Raw genomic sequence first — 20431 nt, 5'->3', positions numbered from 1 at the left:
TTTTTGAAGTTTAGATGATTTCGCTAGTATGTGCTACTTACAAGTGTTACTTTGAATGTGTAACAGCAAACATACAGGTTCAAGAAAATCCTCTTTATCTGATTGGCTTGGAGATCTCCTATATCACAAGGCATTACTGCTGGATCATTATAATTAAACTATTGTTGTTAATCCTTATAATTAAAGCAGCTAAATCAAGTTAACCTGAAGGTACCTGGGATGTTGAGAACTTCAAAGGAACTTCTTACAAACCCGTATGTTGCCGACTAGTGAAGTACTAGAATGTTAGTGGTGATTAATCCGCTTTCTCATGAGCTCTTCAACTTTCCAGATTTTTCTCTACACTTTTAAAAACTGGTTATCTCCTAAGGGTTGAGGTTCTCTAAAATGAACTCATCTACTTATACTTTCTATTCAATTTCTGCTTTTGGTACAAAATATGGGGAACATTGGCTGCAAGCTATGGTAATACGTGAAGAGATTTGTTTCCCTTTTTTATACACGGTGATTCAAAACACCACCGACAACTCTTTGTATGTTTAATAGGACAACAAACTGATCATTTTTCGAGCCGGAACCCATGTCCGGAAATACATAGAATGGGCGTCAAAGTATAACAATGCTTTGCATTTGGTAATAGGAGCGTGCATTCTACATTTTATCAAGAAACCTCCACCAATCCAACAAGAGCATCACATTACATCGTAATTCAATTATATAAGGGCTTCGAATTGTCCATCCCCAACTTGATCGCAGAGCGTACATCGGTGGTGCAGAAATTGGCGTATATGATCAAATACATGTGGTTATGTGTTAAGTATTTTCGTTGTTTTCGTGCTTTGATGTTACAGGAATCTCGTACACCATACTCTTTATAGTACTTCAAACAAAACAGTCGAGGGGTGTGAGATCTGGTGACCGTGATGGCCATGGTACAGGTTCCCATCTACCATTGTACCATTTCCATCCATTCTGCTGTATGCAAGCAGTATAGCTGTCTTTTCCGTAGTTCTGTACTGATACATGCCTTACTGCTGCCAACAACTTTACTGCAACACATCACAAATGACCCAATTAGGATGTGAAGCATGGACTATGGAGTGATATCGCTCACGCGCAGGAAAGCTATCAGGCGCAGTTAGGCCATCCACCTTGCGCTGATGGCTAATGGGTTGCATAACTGCAAGGACGACAAAAACATCGGAACAAACTTTGCCGCCCCATTGCAGTCAAACCACACATTTCCGGACATGGGTCCGCTGTTGAAAAATTATCAGCTTGTTGGCCTTTGCAACACACTAAGATTTGTCGATATTATTTTGAATTATATGTGGCAGGAGATTTTGATCGTACTCAACTAGGCGTTAAGTCCAATACGAGTACATTTCTGACATTTATTAGCTGGATTAAGTACTGCGATCGTATAGGCAGCTTTTTTGAATAAGGTTCAAGGAAGACTTAATTGAAGAAGACAATACTTTGACTTCATAAGTGGTGGAGCCAAGACTAATCCGGCATTTAAATAATAGAAAACACATATAGTTCGAGTATTATTTATTATTGCTTTAACGCTTGAAGCTTCTGCCTAGTGACGCTGGTCGTTCCCAGGGAAAAACGTCGAATCATACTTATGAACCAAATAATTGTCTTCACTCTTGTTTGAAAGTGGAAACAGAAGACACCTGTGCTGTGGCTAACTGTAGCTGGAGCCGCCAGACAGCAGCCGAAACATGGCTATCAAAGACGAATATTTTCAGTATTTCCATTGCCTCGTTTCTCTTTGAACTACACCATGGCTTCTGACTTTCTTTTCCAGAATAATATTCTTCAATGTACCGCTCACGTTCTAATAAAGGAAGGGCTTTTTTCTGTGAATACGAAGGCTAAAAAATGACAAAGTATTGAAGGAAATCTCGGTGGTGATTGCATAAAACTACTGTACTTAAATGAAAGTAATATATAATACTGTACAATATGTAGCAACTTTATTTAGCATTGTAGTGTATTTTATATTATATATCCGTTTATTTTTCATGTCGAAGCATTAACCATATACATTTATTAACCTTTCAAAATAATCTAAATAGGTATCCCTCCATAGTAATGGACTCGTCCATGTATTTTGATATTCATTTGTGTTTTAACGTTTTCGCCTCACCCAAAGAAATCTTCAGGTTACAGTAAAATTTTACTGCTTAAACAAGTTAAAACATTTTATACTATCTAAAAATTAAAAATATATAATTTTGTTTCCCAGTAGACCTACATTTGTTTCTATTTGCTTTACAACAATCGTGGTTTGTAAATATATAATTTTTTCTTTTATCAATTATATATATATATATATATATTGCGAAGCAAATACTGTGGAACCTTAAGTATTGGATGAAATACGAGTACAATTGAATAGTGTGATCCCAAAACGCGTTCAGTCCATTTTTATGACAGGGCCGGATTAGTTTTTGTATTCACCGGTCTACGGACTGAGCGAGTTTTCAAGTGACATGCGCAATAACACAAACTTTTAGACAAGGATTGGCATTGTTTTGAAATAAAATAAGTTTAAAATATAGTCTAGTGATAGAGGTCTAAGAAAATTATGTATATGTATATGCATGTAGCCTATATATGTATATATAAATCATAAAAATGGCCATATGAACTGAGCGAGCTTTGAGATCACATTTTTCAATTGTGAACTTTAATGTAGAACATTTTATTACAGAATATTAAGAAAAATATAGATAAATATTACACAGAAATATTAATAAATGTATTTTCAATAAAAAGAGTCACACCCTTGTGCAGGAAAAACAGACCTTGTTATTCTTCATAAACTTATAAGAATAATCTGATAACATCTGAATACTAGGTTCTAAAAATTAAATTAGGTGCATGTAAATCTTACAATAATATTCAGATCGAGAATAACTACAGTATATTTACACAAGTCTGAAATATTTAGGTTGAACGTATATTATAATTACACAAGTAGGAAAAATTATATTATTCTTCACACTGTCTTTAGCATTGATTGTTACCACACCAAACACAGAGTCTATGTACAATGTATTAAAAGTATTGAAATAGTATTCCACTTCCTCATTTCTTCGCTGACATCAATACATCACCTACTTCCAATGCACCTAAGTACTGTATATCTCACTTAAATTAGTTCTTGTTGTAAAAAAATAGTGGGTTGAGAAGTCTGTTAATACGTCACATCACTGGTTTAAATAGCAAGTGCTTGGCGTAAATGATCTGTACATAAGATTGTGTGTATTGGACCAATAATAACAAAAGAAATAACATATTATTCAACTGTAATAAAAATGCTCACACTAGGAGGTATGCTTTGTGATAATATTATTGTTGGTTTCACAATCATATAAGACCAGTTTTTAATTATTATGTTTATTGAAAATTTCATACTGAACCAGTCAAGTGGCTTTTATACATTATGAATACTGTTTTTATTTAAATAAGCTGAGTTATAAAATCAATTAAACGCATAGTAGGCACTGCAAATAAACACTAAGTGGACATACTCGTATATGTACGAAGTGGGAAGGAAACGATTGTCTAATCCTTTTGTTTACATCAAGACCAAACTTATGTGAGATAATGTTTAGTTTAAAAGTCTAACGAAAAACAGTCCGAGATTTCGTCACAAACCTTTTTACAATTTCATTTTCTCGGACTTTAGTTCTTAACCAATAGATGGCATTGCATTTTATGACTAATTACTTATTCAGCGGACAAGAAATCTCTTATGGATTTACTGCATTTTGTTAGGTAAGCAATGGCGACAAGTCCAAGTGCTATTTTATTATGCATATAATATACGAATATCATACGAATATATTCTTTACCGGTTATACTGCGAGTTTTCTGGAGAGGCGAGTTACGTCCCGCGTTGTAAAACCTTTTTGTAACTAAATCTGAGATTTTTTTAATTAAAACGGCGGCTTTTGGCGTCTAGAAAGGCTTTAAAAAAGTGTTCTAAGTGTTTTGAAAATAGTGAATTTGATGTAAAATTAAAATTATTGATTGCCTCTAAAAATATAAAACCCAAGCACTTAGAAAATGTGAGGTTTATCTCTGTTAAATAAAACTATTAAGCTAGCGGAATTCCACTTCTTTATAAAAAATTGATGAAAATGTAGCCTTAAACAACATCTTACTATAATAATGATGAAATGATGAATGTGGATAGATTTATAAGAAAGTGTATTTAAAGGTTAATCACTTTTTTATATCGAGTTAGTGAAATTCCACTTCTTTATATAAAACTGATGAAAACAGTCATAAACAACATCTTACTATAATAATGATGAAATGATGAATGTGGATAGATTTATAAGAAAGTGTATTTAAAGGTTAATCACTTTTTTATATCGAGTTAGTGAAATTCCACTTCTTTATATAGAACTGATGAAAACAGTCATAAACAACATCTTACTATAATAATGATGAAATGATGAATGTGGATGCATTTATAAGAAAGTTTATTTAAAGGTTAATCACTTTTTTATATCGAGTTAGTGAAATTCCAATTCTTTATATAGAACTGATGAAAACATAGTCATAAACAACATCTTACTATAATAATGATGAAATGATGAATGTGGATGGATTTATAAGAAAGTGTATTTAAAGGTTGTAATTCAGCATCTGCTTGAAAGGAGGAAGGAAGGCGTTTGAGGGAAGCGGAATAAGGGTACAGAGAAAAAACGATCAGAGTCACATTCTCTTAAGGGCGAGGTTATCATCTAATTCAGTATATTACTGCAAAATTTATTGTAGTTTTTAATGAAAATGTAGGATAGGATGACTATATCCATGGTGATAATTCTCCTTTACCAGTTTTTATATAAAAAAAACATAAATTTTGCAGTAATATACTGAAATAGATGATGTCATCACCCTTATGAGAATTGTGACTGATCGTTTTTTCTCTCTACCCTTTTTTTTTTTGAAGTAGTCTACACCTTATTGTTACGAATCCACTCGGTGTACTGGCGCACGTTGGAGTAGACACTGGGGATGCCCGCAGTTCCACACTTGTCGGTGCCGAAAGACGCAATACCCACCTAAAAAGAAACAAATGAATTATGCGTCTCTAATATCTTTATGAATAACATACTATTTGTGGCTATAAAGTTTTACATACGAGTCCACGACTTAAAAATGATGGGGGATTTATCAAATCTCTTGGATATCGTGAAATTTCTTTATTCTTGATATGTAGGCCTAATTAAATTCACAGGTTTTAGATCTTGTTTGTGCCACAAACGTTAAAAGTATAACCGAACGTATTGTTAATAAAATTTCCATGAACCTTTAAACGTCGGAGGACTTAAACCACTATTACGTTCAAATTTATAACTCTTTACTAGGAGTTCGTATATGTGCATAATCGGGTGAAATCGAGTAAGGTTCGTTAGCCTAGCGGTTTAAGACGCACAAAATATGTCCGTCCATCATATCGTACCTAAGATCGCAGGTTCCCGTCCCGACCACTGCAGTCTGTGGTAAAAGATGGGGAGGTCCAATGTAAAGCAATTTATGTACACCTTGAGCCTAAGCGATGCTATTACATTACTTAGGTGCAACATGAATCATTCGTACTGCAGTTGTTGTATGCATCTATGAAGTGAAAATATCAGTTACATAGAATCATAATGTAGTACAGCTCATGCATTTTGTCAAGACACTCCCTCACTCTTCCTACAGAGCTGCGCAAGAGATCGGATGAGTCTACTTACGAATTATAGGGGAATGGGTTAGTCTTTGCCTTGAACTCGATAGACACACGCACGACCTTCCCTTATACTCCTACCCCCTCCATGGAAACGTTGTTCCCCTATTACGCATCGCGAGTGTCTTGACAAAATGCATGAGCTGTATGGAGTTGGTTCATAGGAGAATTAGGATTGTATCAGCTGTTCGTGGATATTCTAAGTGAGCCATCTGTTGCAACAGAAATTCCTCCTTCTTCATGAAATGTTTTTCATTTAATTCTTCGTAAGAATTTTCTCTTTCCAGGAACATATTTTCACGTTCGCGATAATCCAGATCCAGGTAATCCAAACACAGTAATTTGTCTTCGAAGTCATCAGCCCTGAATCTGGTTGCCATTTTATTTTACTACTAATCATTGGTTATCTCCCTTAACCGCTCGAACAGAGATTGCCGTGGTTAATCTCCTGTTTTACTCCTAACCGTGGTTGAGGCACCTTAACGATGTTTAGCTATTTTAACGTAACCGATGCGCCATAGATAAGCCAAGGAAACCACGTAGGTCTACGTCATACTTCGACTGTTATTATTAAAGCCCGTGTTTGGTCACATTTAACACAATTTAGGTAAGCAGTGACTAAATGCCTAAGGCTGTGAAAAGGAGCGGACATGGGTCTAGGTACTTTCGTGTCTTATGTATCATATATGCAAGTACAGTAGGTCGACACAATATATTGTATGCAATTTAAACATTGCTTTCAGTATACGTTTGGCATATCAAATAATTCTACATACAGTCTATATAGTATGGTATTATTGCAAGGAATAAGATCCAAGAAAATTATACAACAAATCCAAAGCAAAAAATTAAATTTAAATCAAACAGAAAAAAACTGTATTATAATTGTAAATTACATAAAAACGAAATTATATATTGCATTTAGCGATCTTGTTGAAATGCATTGCAATAAAGAATTATGTACGGTCTTGGTGTTTCGAATAAAACATTTATCCTTCTCTTTATTAGATAATGCTTGTATATAGAAAAACTTCATTCAACTTCCAAGCAGTAACTGGTAGAAACTGAAAAAGTGGAATATCGAGGTATTTGCATCGTCATACTATTAGTTAGCAAAATGATCTACGAATCAGTGTTGTCAATTGAAGTGTGCGGAAAATCGCCAAGCAGTGGTTCAAAAGTCGCTAGATTCCTTATTATCAATAGAAAAAATTATCATGGCTAGATGGCGTTGAAAAGTCACTACATCCCTATTTAAACAACAGATAACATACAAGAAATTGTCGCCAAAAAACAGATGAAAATCGCTAGATTTAGCGACAAAATTGCTAAATTGGCAACATTGCTACGAATTTTTCAGTTAAGATCTTTCTGTTTCTTCCAGGGAAACTCGTATTTTCTTATCTGCTATAACGAAATATTTTTTTATTTATTTTATTTGGATATTTTACTACACTGTATCAACATCTAGGTTATTTAGCGTCTGAATGAAATGAAGGTGATAATGCCGGTGAAATGAGTCTGGGGTCCAGCACCGAAAGTTACCCAACATTTGCTCGTATTGGGTTGAGGGAAAACCCCGGAAAAAACCTCAATCAGGTAACTTGCCCCGACCGGGATTCGAACCCGGGTCACCTGGTTTCGCAGCCAGACGCCCTGACCGTTACTCCACAGGTGTGGACATAACGAAATAAATTTCGTAACAGGATGCAAAGTGATGTTTACGAAGTATTGTTAAACAAGTAAGTTTTCTTTAGTGTATTTTTCTATAAATGTTTTAAAATTACAGTTTTTGAATCTTTCAAACAAAATGTTAGTTAAGAACATCATGTTACGCAAGTCGTAATAGAATAGAGATCTAGTAGCAGCAACCAAATTTAAAAAGGAGGATATGTTTTGAATCTTCTTGAGAATTACTTTTACACTGCAATTGTGTGGTTGAATGTTGCAGTGTTTCTGTATGAATTATCGTTTTTCTGCTCTGATTTCAGAATAGCATAACTGATAGGCCTATTTGCCCCATTCGAACTTAAATATACTCTCCAAACTCTTCTATTACTAATTTTACCTCCAAACGCTTAGGTTCCTTTATTTGAGAACAGTCATTATCTTATTCCATGATATGCAATCCTGAATTATTTTGTAAATCAGGCGGGGTAAGTAGAGAGTTGTTTATGAAGTAATAATACAATTAAATTTGTCATAGAGGTCGACAGCTTCAATCAGCCTAAGAATCGGTTAGCGTTAGCATAAACGAAACGCATTGAGAGCGCAACTTCGTTATCAAGTTACTTTTCACACTTCACTACATTAATCAATCAGAAACTGAATGTACTAACCAGAGGTCTGCATCGGACGTTTTCGTTCGAGCGCCAAGTAGTTCATAGCATAATCCGATAGGTAGCGCACATGCATGATGGGTAAAATTATCGCGAGCGATAAATTCTCGAACGGTATAAGCCGAGCGTTAGACATTCGTTCTTGTTACAGTGATGAACTGTGTAGTAACATCATAGATGTTTATAATTTCAAAACTTTGCAGTGTTTAACTAACCTCTCCATAGTACAACTACAAAACTTACTTTAAAATGTAATATATAAATGTTGTAGGTAAATGTTCCCCCCCTCCCCCCACACACACAGGAGTGATTTTGTTTTTGCCATATCTGATAGATGTTATTGGATGTAAATGTAATTATTATTTAAAACGGAGAACACAATCATGATAATGCAAGAAATGTATCAATTTTTCTAGTAATAATAATAATAATAATAATAATAATAATAATAATAATAATCTCTAATAATTAGTGTATCAATCTTTGCGTCTGTACCTAACAGTTGTGGAGCATGATTATTCGTTTCATTATATTTTCTGTGACGGTATCTCTGGCGGAACATTATGTATGGACCTATCATGTTATATATGTGGTAAATTAAATATTGAATAATTATTAATTAGGAATAATAACTATATATCTAAGTTTTTCATACTATTTTATTTATAACTGCATGTTACTGTTTTGGTACGTTCCGTTAGACATTTGTCATAAACGCAGAAAATAAAGCCTAATTTTTACCGTGTGAGCAAAACATATGTGTATCTTATCTGTCGCCTTCCATACAAGATAAGACATGTCGGTGAGATGACCTTGTACTGTGCTTCTATTTATTACGAGCGTACCACGACCGATCTTATCTCACTCGAGGGTGCGACATTCGACCTAGTTCAAGCGAGCGATTTAACTCCATTGCAGCACTCTGGTACTAACCCTGCAGCGTGCTGTTGCGCTATGCTCTGTACACGGCTGATCAATTTTCAGTGAGTCGGTGACAAATGCGCTCTAGTTATCATTCTTAATTTAATTTCGGAGGGGATCTCAGATGCAATACCTGGTAGTACGTGGATTTTGTGTAGTGGTCCAGGAGGATAAGAGGTGCACCTCCGAAGCCCGAGCAGGCGTCCTTGCCCGGCTCTCCTCCCGCGCACATTTGGTTCTTGGTGATGGGGATAACCCTGCTGTACACCTTTGTGCACTGCTCCAGAGGCAAGATTGGCAACTCCAGTCGCTGCTCGCGGCTCGGTGTCACTGCACAAACAATAAGATTGTTCTAGCGAGGCCTGGGATGATGGATTGCCAAATAGATTGGTCCTTTTGGATGTAACTAATTTCATAAAAACAAATATTTTCTTGTTTAAATTTTTATTTTATTTTGATGGGTACTGTTTTACAAAGATGTCAAAACTATCATACGAGCTACAAGTCAAATAGTTTTCATGTTTTTTATTTTTCCATATTTAACAAGTACTATCAACTCCCTCCCTTTGGCTTGATCAGATAGATCTTCAGTGGCAGAAACTATTAACAGTTTAGAAAAATACAACTTAAAATACGTACTGGAGTAAAAATAATCAACGTACAAAATTATTTAAGCAAAGAGTTAAGTAGAAGAGAAATAAAAAAGTATGTGTTAATACAATGCCTATGTACTACGCGACCAAGGCGGGAACCGTTTTGTTTGGTGGCGCTGCGATTCGCTTCACAACACAGGCCGTGTTGTAAAATCCGCATCAGATGCAAAATGAAGCACATGCTGAACTGTGCTTTTGTTTCATTATTATTAACATTATGTGTTCGTATATATAGTTAACTTTATTGTTTAGTTTTATTATATCATATGCTTACACACGTAGGAATCTATTCAGAAAACACACCACAACATCGGTATTCGTAAAGGAGGAACACGAATCGAAAGTATTTTTTTATTGGGTTATTTTACGACGTTGTATCAACATCTAGGTTATTTAGCGTCTGAATGAAATGAAGGTGATAATGCCGGTGAAATGAGTCCGGGGTCCAGCACCGAAAGTTACCCAGCATTTGCTCGTATTGGGTTGAGGGAAAACCCCGGAAAAAGTCTCAACCAGGTAACTTGCCCCGACCGGGATTCGAACCCGGGCCACCTGGTTTCGCAGCCAGACGCGCTGACCTTTACTCCACAGGTGTGGACGAATCGAAAGTAGCATAAACTAAAGTCGGTACTGTATTTTATACAATATTTCATTTGATATACATTTCTTACCTTATCATTTTAAAGTGGCCGGAATTCGGAGATCATATATGAGGAAAGGATCCGGTATAAAGCCATCACTACCACCAGCATGGGCTACTATAAGTCGTTGACCTGCTCTGCTATTTGTATAAACTCCTGACACGTTTACGTCTTGCCAACATTTGTGGACAGTGTAATGGGTATGGAACCATGTTTCGTCCAGGTAAATATCGGGCTACTATATCATAGCGTTCTATTAAATATTTCCTTTTATCTTTACATTTTTTGAATGAAACTTCTCTAACGTTGGAACCTCTTTGTAGAGACTATAATATTTATGAACTTGTCTTCTTATGATACATTTGCCCACGTCGTCTAATTCAACCTTATTTGCAGGAGGTCGTCTAACTTTGTTTGGTGTCGATATTTCTATATCCTTATCCTCACATTCTTTACCTTCCTTTCTAATCCTACCAATTGTTTCCTTATTTAACTTCACAATAGCTGCAGCACACTCTATTGTCTTCGATAGAGGTAGGCATAAACCAGTTGTCTTTTCTTCATCGAAAAACTTCATGGCATTATAAATAATGCTCCGCGCTTGGCTACGAAACACTCGTCTTCCTACATGCGGCATTGCGACCAGATTGAAACGCTAGGTATTGCATGTGACGACACTCCAGCAGCAAACATACGCAGCGAGCAAGGAGTTCCTCATTCTGCCGTCGCGTAGTAAAGAATATTGTTTATCAAGTCATTGACATGGTTGGTGCAAAGTCTTTATTTGTCAATCTACAAAATATTAACATTGGTTAGTGCTTCATTTCGTTTGATAATATTTTAATTCAGAGGCTAACTAAAACAAACACTTGATTTATGTCACCTCCGTCCAACATCCGCAACTCCGTCACATTCTATATGGGACGTAGTTGAGTTTCATGAGGGAAACTTTTATTTTTCTTTGGCACTACTGATTAGCCCAACTAAGGCGTGTTACATATAAAGCTCTCAATTGTACGTATTCAAAATAAAATATTTAAAATATAATTTCTCTCTAGGTGTGAAACATAATTTACAAAGCAAGACGTGAAACATTAATACTCACCTGGATACATCAAACAGCAGAATGCGACTGACGGTACTTCAGTCTGTGGCGAGACACACAGACAAAGGTAGTGAGACGGAGTTGAGAATAACATCTGAAGACAGGCTTTGACTTCAGTATTCCACTGTACAAATCATTTTAAAAATTTACTTCTCCAAACTGTTGTTAATAAAAGTAAATAAAACAGCACATTTAATACGTCGCTATATTGTAATTCCTCCAACTTGTATAGGCCTACTATGAAATATATTTTTAAACACGGGACGGAGCATGTGAATCAACATATTTGCTACCATTACTAACAACCAGACAAGTATTATTTCAATAATTATGCGTGGGATAACAAATGTAGTAAATGTAGTCTGCTATGACTTTCACAGAATGACGTTATTCCCAAATTCGAAGAAATAAATCACTAGGGAATGAAAAGGTATCTATAATCTTTTCGCTGTTACGTTAAACAATAGCACGTGACTGGAATGAGGCTTGATTGGACGAAGCTTCTAGCCCCGATTATCAGAACGTGATCCCGCTCACTGCTGTGCATTCTGTTTCATGTTAAACATTTCCCGTTACCGGTACTCGGCAAAGTAGGCCTAACGTCACTACTATGTATTCGTTTGCTTAGGAAACAAGTGCTTTCCAATTGATTAAATTATTTTAAACTTTCGTATAAGATCGGACAAAGGTGTTATTCCACTCTTATTTTATCCACACACATTGAGAAACAGAAACTATACTACCACTTGCTGATTAGCTACGTAGACAGTGAGCTCAAGGTCAAGTGACGCCAACTTGTTATACTCTATTTTATTTCAAGGAGTGCAGTTCGGTGGCTCCTTTGAACACCCACTTACAGATTTATGACTTCCTACACAAACACCTCTGACAATTCCATCCTGTCCCCTCGTCCCAACATTGCACAGTTGCCACAATCCTGGTGACCCTCGAAATGAGACTGACGGGATTCTTGGAATTCGGAAAAGATGCGGCAACTCTGCCTCCACGTGGATTTGACGGGAGCTTGTCAATTCTTCTGAACGAAGGTTGTGATTGGTTACTGACAGGAGAAGACAAGATTTCCGTCACCGTAAGGAAGACATTTATTTATGACAACCAATTAGTAGGGGGCAGTAGAAGGTCTGTCGGCAAAGTCCTTTCTATGAAACTGCACTCCATGAAAAGAAAATAGAGTATACAAGAATAGAGTATATTGGTAAAGAATCTTCCAATAAGAGTGTCCTACTTTTAACGTAATACAGCTGCCGTGTTTATGAAGCTATAGCAATCATATTTTCCCATGGTTACAGTTGCTGTTGACAAATAATCATAATAGCTACTCCATTCCAACGCATAGAAGTCGTTAAAATTTATTATCAAAATGGGTGATCTGTTCGTCAAGCATTCCGTGCATTACGTGAAGTGTACGGTGTGCGTAATCATCCCTGCGAGAGAACAATTCGACGTTTGAGGGAAAAATTTGAGGCAGCTGGTTCTGCCGCAAATCAAACAACGCCAGTACGTGAACGATGCAAACGCTTCAATGAAAATCTAGTCGCCGTTCGTGTGAGTGTACAACTTGGCGGATTTTGAATCTGGACTTGAAGTTACATCCTTATAAAATTGCTTTAACTCAAGAACTGAACCCAAATGGCCATAAATTGCGCCGTGTATTCTCTGGCTGGATTATGGAACAATTGGAAGTTGATCCTGCTTTTAGCCGAATAATTACGACGAGGTCCATTTTTGGACGAATGGTTTTGTTAACAAACAAAATTGCTGCTTTTGGAGAAATGAGAAACCATTGGAGATTCAAGATCGACCACTTCATCCCCAAAGGTTACTCCGTGGTGTGGATTTTGATACGGCGGTATCATTGGTCCATATTTTTTTCAAGATGAATGAGGAGAGGCTATGACTGTCAATGGAGAAAGATACTGGGTTGTCATAAGGAGTTATTTTTGGCCTTACTTGGAAGATGTGGAACTCAGAAACGTCCGGTTTCAGCCACGTGTCATACTGCTCACGAAACAGTTGATCTTTTGAGGGAGAAGTTCAGAGGCTTCTTCATTTCGGGAGTGTTGATGTTAACTGGCACCCTAGATCATGTGATTTAACGCCACTGGATTACTTCTTATGGGGTTGTGTTAAATAACGGGTTTACGCTAACAATCCAGAAACAGTTAATGACCTAAGGAACAATATCACGCGCGTTATTCGTGAAATTGAGCCTGATTTATGATTTTCGTTGAAAATTGGAAGACCCATATATGCACAACCAAAGAAAGCCGCCGCGGCCATTTAACTGACGCAAATAAAATAATTTTGAACGAAATTCTTATGAAAAAGAGCACTTGTACCTCGATTTCTTTAACACATTTGTATTTCCCCGTTCCTCGGTCTTCTTAGGACTACATTAATCTTTTTCGCTAATTAACACCTCGATATCGCTTGTATTGAGAACCATTAATCATTCTCGTCAGACACTTACTCTGTTTCTTATTCTATTAAATATTGCCTTCTCCAGTAAAGTTGTTGTGCTATAAGTACTGTACATTTTGAAACAGAACTTGGAATTCCTGGTCGGAACTTTCATGGATATACTGACCTTCTTGTCCCGGGGTCTTGCCCCATCCCACGAGTGCTGCTCGTCGCCCGACAAGTGGTATGTTGGGATTTTCCAACAAGCAGATGGGGAGAGCAGCCACTGTGACATAAATTATTATAAATGCCAAATCACAGACATAAACAGTTACAAAATGAAATCATTAAAATTTATGGCGATTAGTTGAAAAATGTACATTTAGTTAAAATAAATTGTGTTCCCTTTTGAGGTCTGGAATACTTCTCAATCTACATGAGCGAAAGTTCGGTTAACATACTAACAATTTTAAAGTGATTTGTTGTTTCATTATTTTCCAAAGAAACTGACTGACGATGAACGCTTTTTGGCACAGTATTAAAGTGTCTGATTAATGCGCTACAGACCGGAGTTCGAATTCTGACGCCGGAATTATTTTCTTAGACAATTTTGTGCATTTTTGTAATAAGAGTCAATGATACTTTTAAAATTTACACCGCTGAGTAATTTTTTCACTAACTACACGCACTGAGAAAGTTTAATTTTAGACACTTGAAAAGAGAGTGATTGTTAAAAATACTGATTGGGGACAATCTGGAATTAAAAATCGAATATTGGGCATTTTTTAAATTTGAATTTGATGATTCTGATGACCTCTGTTGTTGTACGAAAGGATTGAATCGAATTCGAATTCTGGTAGTAGAAACTTTAAACTTGATTACCCACAACTATATTCTTTTTAAGAAATTTGACCCCTGATTCTTATAGTAAATATCACCCAATATTTCTATAAAAATGTATGACAGTGACTCGTAATGTTAGTTTAAAAAAAAAAGAAGCAATATCAAATTTATCACTTTTTAAATTTAGAATTCAAGTGAATTTAAGAATATTAAACTCGAAATTAAACACAGATAATGCTACTTAGCATACGAAAAAAAGATGGAATTCTTTACCTGACATTACTTTACAACATAATTTAATTTACAAAACTTACCACCAGAGTGGCTGCCTAAATTGGCAAAGTATATATAACAAAATGTAATAATATTAAATAATAAAAGAAGTACATAAACAAAAGTATATGTCATAGAAATTATGTGCTATTATATAAATGGTATTTCAAAATATGACTTATGGGCCATAAGGGCAATTTCTTTACAGATTGTTCTCAGTAAATTAAATCGTTCACAAAAATAAAAAAATAATAATAATTTGTTATATATTTCCTCGGCTTCGAATGAATAGGCCTATAATTGCAATGGTCTCCAGGTGATAACAGTTTTTAAAGAAGTCAGATGTTGGTTCATAAATTTGTTTTTTTCTCTTTGTCTACTTCCAAAGGCTGGTCACTGTAGGTCTCAAATCGTATGTTAGGATCCAATATGTACCCTGTCTTCTTATTGTCGTCAATAGCAATATGACTCCCATTGGAAGCGACACAGTGAACTTCTTTAAAAACCTCTAGGTTGCTGTTGTTGGCCTTAGTGCCAAATGCTATTTTGCTCCTTATCAAATGATATCTGTTAAATTTCAGTTAATATTTTCTTCAAAAATTTTGGGTCAGACTTAACTCTCAAAATTTTGAAACAGAAAAATGTCGAAACAGATTCATCATAGAAACTCGAAACTTGGTATTTTAATTTCTCAATTTGCTCTAAATGTACCCTCAAAATCTCATTAAGTTTGGTTCAATAGGAAACAAGTTTTACAAACTCCACAGTGTCCACAGTGTCTGAATTCTTATTGTGAATATTGAACATACTGAATTTATATTGAAGTAAGTAGCTAAACACTAGGGAGCCATGCACATAAAGTCATGAAATTTGTGCAATAAAGTATTTGTAACATTTAACACTTATATGAAAAATTATAAATATAAATTTAGCATAGCGAAAGATCAGTCGCTTTTTCTGTATTTCGGTCGGTCGGTCGGTCGGTCGGTCAGTCGGTCGGTCGGTGGATTAGTCAGACGTCAATCAATCAGTTGGTCTGTCTGTCATTAAGATATTGGTTATTTATAGAAGTCGTAAAACTGTATATCTATCAAGTCACATTATTTTAGAAGAACTGATGTATCTATCACATTATTAAAATTATTATTTATTAGAATCCTAGAAATTGCGTGGACACCAGAAACTTAAAAGTGTCTTAGAATTGTGTCTGAGTCGAACCTGAGAAACTTATCGCTTTCTTGAGAATTAACAGAGCGACGTCGTGCTTGAAAGTCTTGCGCTCGAATCCCGGGTGCTCGACGACGTGGCTGATCGCAATGTCCTGCACGGGGTGAGCGCAGAATGTCGTGGTACAGTCCGGGTCTCCTTTGCCATCGTATTCCCCAACTCTCACCGACGCACTGAAGAAAATCACCAGACAATCCAGAGAGTACAATTAATTTTATGTATATAAATAATGTAAAATAATAATAATAATAGTAATAATAATAATAATAATAATAATAATAATAATAATAATAATAATAATAATAATAATAATAATAATAATAATAATTAGACTTCGTTGAAATGCCACACGCAGCGTGCAATCGGGTTGCCGATGTACGGTAGTATAGAGGAGGTGAGCGACCGCCCGGTCTCGTAGTATAAGCAGTTCATGTTAAGAGTTGTGACCGGTCCCAATAGATAGAGCAGCTACAGCTAATGTATACCTATGTAAGAACTTGTTTTTGCATTACTGTGGTCGGAATAGTCAAAGCTTAACATTTGTTCAGTGCAGACAAGAATTCAATCAAACATACTACAATGAGATTGTTGTTGTTCCAAATAATTGCCCCAGGAATACCCTTACCCCCGCAGCCAGTCTTGACCCGTTGGGGAACGTGGTTGGATGCTGTTAATTATGCAGAACATTAGGCAAAATAATGGAGGTAATTGATGCATTGGATAGCACAGACAGTTCCGCTGTTGCAGCTGTAAAATCATTGCCTTCTGAACAGCTATTGGAAGATATTCTGTTCATTGATTCTAATTTTAAAATCGTGTCCAAAAGCATCACCCTGTCAGAATCGTCTAAACTACAACTCTCAGACGCTCTTAATATAGTGGATAAAATATCACAAACCCGTTATCCAAAATAATAATTCACTAATTTCAGAAAAAGTGAAATGTAAGTTGAGAAACATTATTGCTAATAATTCTGCCTATTCACAACTTCGTACTATAAATGATGTACTATCACGTCACGACAAGCCGTGTGAAGTTGGTGTGCTAAAAAGTAGTGACTTCCCGTTCTTCAAATATGCACGTATTACATCGTGTGATGTTGAACGTACATTTTCCCAAAATAAAAACTGTTTAAGTGACCATCGGAGGAGGTTACTTTGCAGTCGCTCAAAATGTACGTAACTCTTCACTGAAATGCACATATTCAAGGATGATGTGAGTATATTATATTAAATTTTAAGAGTTAATATATCTCACTACAAAATAATTGTGTATTTACATGTTTAGACATTTCCTACTTCAATGATCATTCATTGTATTTCTTGAATGCAGGATACAGGTTTTATTGTAACCGCAGTATACTGCTGAGTGTTTACATCAGAGGCATACTCTATCCGTTGCACGTCCCCTTCTCATACAGTCTATACCGCGAGCGTAGTAAACCTTACGATTCTCGTGGCAATTCCACGAAGTCTAATAATAATAATAATAATAATAATAATAATAATAATAATAATAATAATAATAATAATAATAATAATATTTATTTCATTCCAAAGCATAGAAAAATATCATGTTAAAAACATTTAAGTACTAGAAAAAGATTTACAAGTAAGCAATATGTTCATAAGTTACATACAAGGAAATAATCACATTTTATAATATCCTATAGACAATTCTCTTTAAAAGGTATACAGCTATATAGAGTTAAAATACTCACCAATATTATATAGTGGCAAGTCTATTAATTTATTTTTAATTTCTTTCTTAAAAATCCTCAAGCTTAAATATCTAATATTGTCGGGTAAAACATTATATAACTTTTTACAAATCTCTACAAAGCTGCTATTAGTAGTAGTGTAGTTAAATTGTCCTTTTCTTAAATCATTTTTATGCCTTGTAGAATAGCTATGCACTGAGCTATTTGTAGTGAAATTATTAATATTTGTTTGTACATACATTAAACAACTTAAAATATACAAAGACGGTACAGTTAAAGTTTCAAGTCTCCGAAATAAAGGTTTACAATGTGTACGGTTATCAACATTACAAATTATTCTTACTGCCCTCTTTTGTAGTTTCAATAACTTTATTATTTTAGGATCATTACCCCAAACTCTTATTCCGTATGTATAAGACAAAAATGTTAAACTGGTGTTTCAATATTACTTGATTACAAGAGAACTATACAACTTGAATACAATCATGACCATTGAAGACATAGAAATCCTATTTGAATATTTTTGTTGAGTAGCAATGAAAGTTTGTATCGATTGTATTTTTAGGGCCAATTTTATTTTTAATATACAAGGTGTAAACGGTATAACCTATCAAAATTATATATAGAGTACATATCGGTCTACTGAATGAAATGTCTATTGAAATTAATTATTTCTCATAATTTTGTTTCAATTTGTAAAATACAATGTTTTTGAGATTGATAGTAGTACAATAATTTGTTTAAATTTCGACTGAACGTGAATGTCATTGCCAATGACCTTGCGCCCGACACACACCAATACTGCTTCAGCGTACGTATCGAGCAAAGTAAATAATGACTGTCTATTCTCATTTTCAAAAACATTAGACTCACAAAATACTTTTTTTCTGGAAAACCTTGACAGTTACAGAAAAACATTATTTGATTTTTTTTTCGTCAGTAGTTTATGCTCAATTTTATTCTGGCAGTTTAGGGTGGGCTGGGATAATTTTAGTATAAAAACAACCTTTTTTTAAGTTTAGAGACCCGCAGTCTGTTACCATGATAAAATTTTGCAGTCAGTTTTTTTATAAGTTAGCACTATGACCTTCTACAATGATTCTATTGCATTTTCAAGTATGCTGGCTTCTTCTTATAGTAATAACCATTAGTTTAAATGTATTCATGGATGGGGGAATTTTGGTATAATGTGCATTATTGAAGTAAAACATGCTTTTTAAAATTCTTATAAAATTAAATTATCCCAACTACAGGTTAGTGTATTTATCCTAGAACAGAATGTAGAGTTAGGTATGCATTTAAAAATTTTAATTAGACCTAACAAGATAATAAAATTTTATCTTATACTTAAGTTTTTGATAAGGCTTATTTTTTAAATTTGAAGTGTCACCCATTAAAATCAAGGAAAGAAAACGCTTCGATATTTTACTACTTAATTAACTTGTTATTTCCAGAACATGAATTTTACCAGCAATCGAAAAGTATTGGGAATAAATTTGAATAAGGAACAAAAAAAAGTTTCCTTCCCAGGCAGAATTCGAACCACGAAAGTCTTAGTTACCAGTCTGTCGTGCTCTGGAGTGAACAAGGCTCTAAAATCAGCTACAAGGGTCGGTCCGGTTTTTATTGCCACTACTGTACATGCATTCCCATCAATAAATAATGTTTGTACTGTGTTTATTCATGCTAGTTACGTTAATTCAAAATCTCCCTGCGCCACCCTGTACTAACACAATCTTTGCTCTGCGTCTATGTACCACCACAATCCAGCCGAATATTGATACATTACAGGAGGTTTCTGCAATGTTAATCATTAAATAGATGAATGTTCAATAGTTTGTGTGTGGACTTATCAATCTTATCATAATTTATGTTTAGAATGGTGGTTTTTACAACATGAGTTTATGTACTACCCGCCACTGAAGCAAGTTTTTCATTGAGAGTGATGCATGGACGTCAATCGTGTCTAAAAGTTTTGGAGTGAAGTCGACGTCATACTTTCCCCTTCAACTGAGTTTGGCATGCTAGATACAAACCATAAGTTAGAGTAATAGAGAGAAATTGTACGAGTATTAAACATATCGTGATTCCTTAGTTATTTGGCATGCTTACAGTTGATAGTTACTCGCCGTGGCCAGGGCGCAGTGTGCAGCCGTTAGGATGGTTCTCTCGCTGATTATGGATCCACAGCAGGGATACGTCATCTGCCCTGTCTTTTTATCTGAAATCACAATATTGCAATCAAAACTTGTACCTCTTGTAAAAGGAGGGGGGGATAATAACCTGAACTCATAAAAATTGTATTCCTCTGTGTGTTCTTTTCACGACGAAAGATTAAAAATGCAAAAATAATTTTGTCCATTTATCATTTAATCCACTACAGAAATGAATAATAAAGAAGAGGTTGAATTTCAAGCACTCTTTGAGAGAGAGGGAGGGAGAGAGAGAGAGAAAGAGAGACGTGTTCCGAAAAATCTTGCTTCCACATATAATTAGTTTAAATTATCGAAAAAGGAACACGGAATGA

General features: G+C 35.2%; 1 protein-coding gene across 1 annotated transcript in view; it reads right to left on the bottom strand.

Annotated features, from left to right (window-relative positions):
- Positions 1-2473: 2473 nt before the first annotated feature.
- The window catches only part of LOC138697853 (CLIP domain-containing serine protease B4-like), a 54975-nt gene continuing 37017 nt past the window's right edge, over positions 2474-20431 (bottom strand). The window contains exons 4-8 of the mRNA XM_069823428.1: positions 20017-20125; positions 16176-16357; positions 14029-14127; positions 9155-9351; positions 2474-5093 (exon numbers count right to left, since the gene is read on the bottom strand). Coding sequence (XP_069679529.1) covers positions 4986-5093; positions 9155-9351; positions 14029-14127; positions 16176-16357; positions 20017-20125 — 695 coding nt within the window. The 3' untranslated portion in view covers positions 2474-4985. The remainder of the gene's footprint in view (positions 5094-9154; positions 9352-14028; positions 14128-16175; positions 16358-20016; positions 20126-20431) is intronic.

The sequence above is a fragment of the Periplaneta americana genome, chromosome 4, assembly GCF_040183065.1.
Source record: "Periplaneta americana isolate PAMFEO1 chromosome 4, P.americana_PAMFEO1_priV1, whole genome shotgun sequence".
Taxonomy (NCBI): domain Eukaryota; kingdom Metazoa; phylum Arthropoda; class Insecta; order Blattodea; family Blattidae; genus Periplaneta; species Periplaneta americana.
Note: the sequence above shows the minus strand (reverse complement) of the source record. Positions and strands in the feature narration are given on the sequence as shown.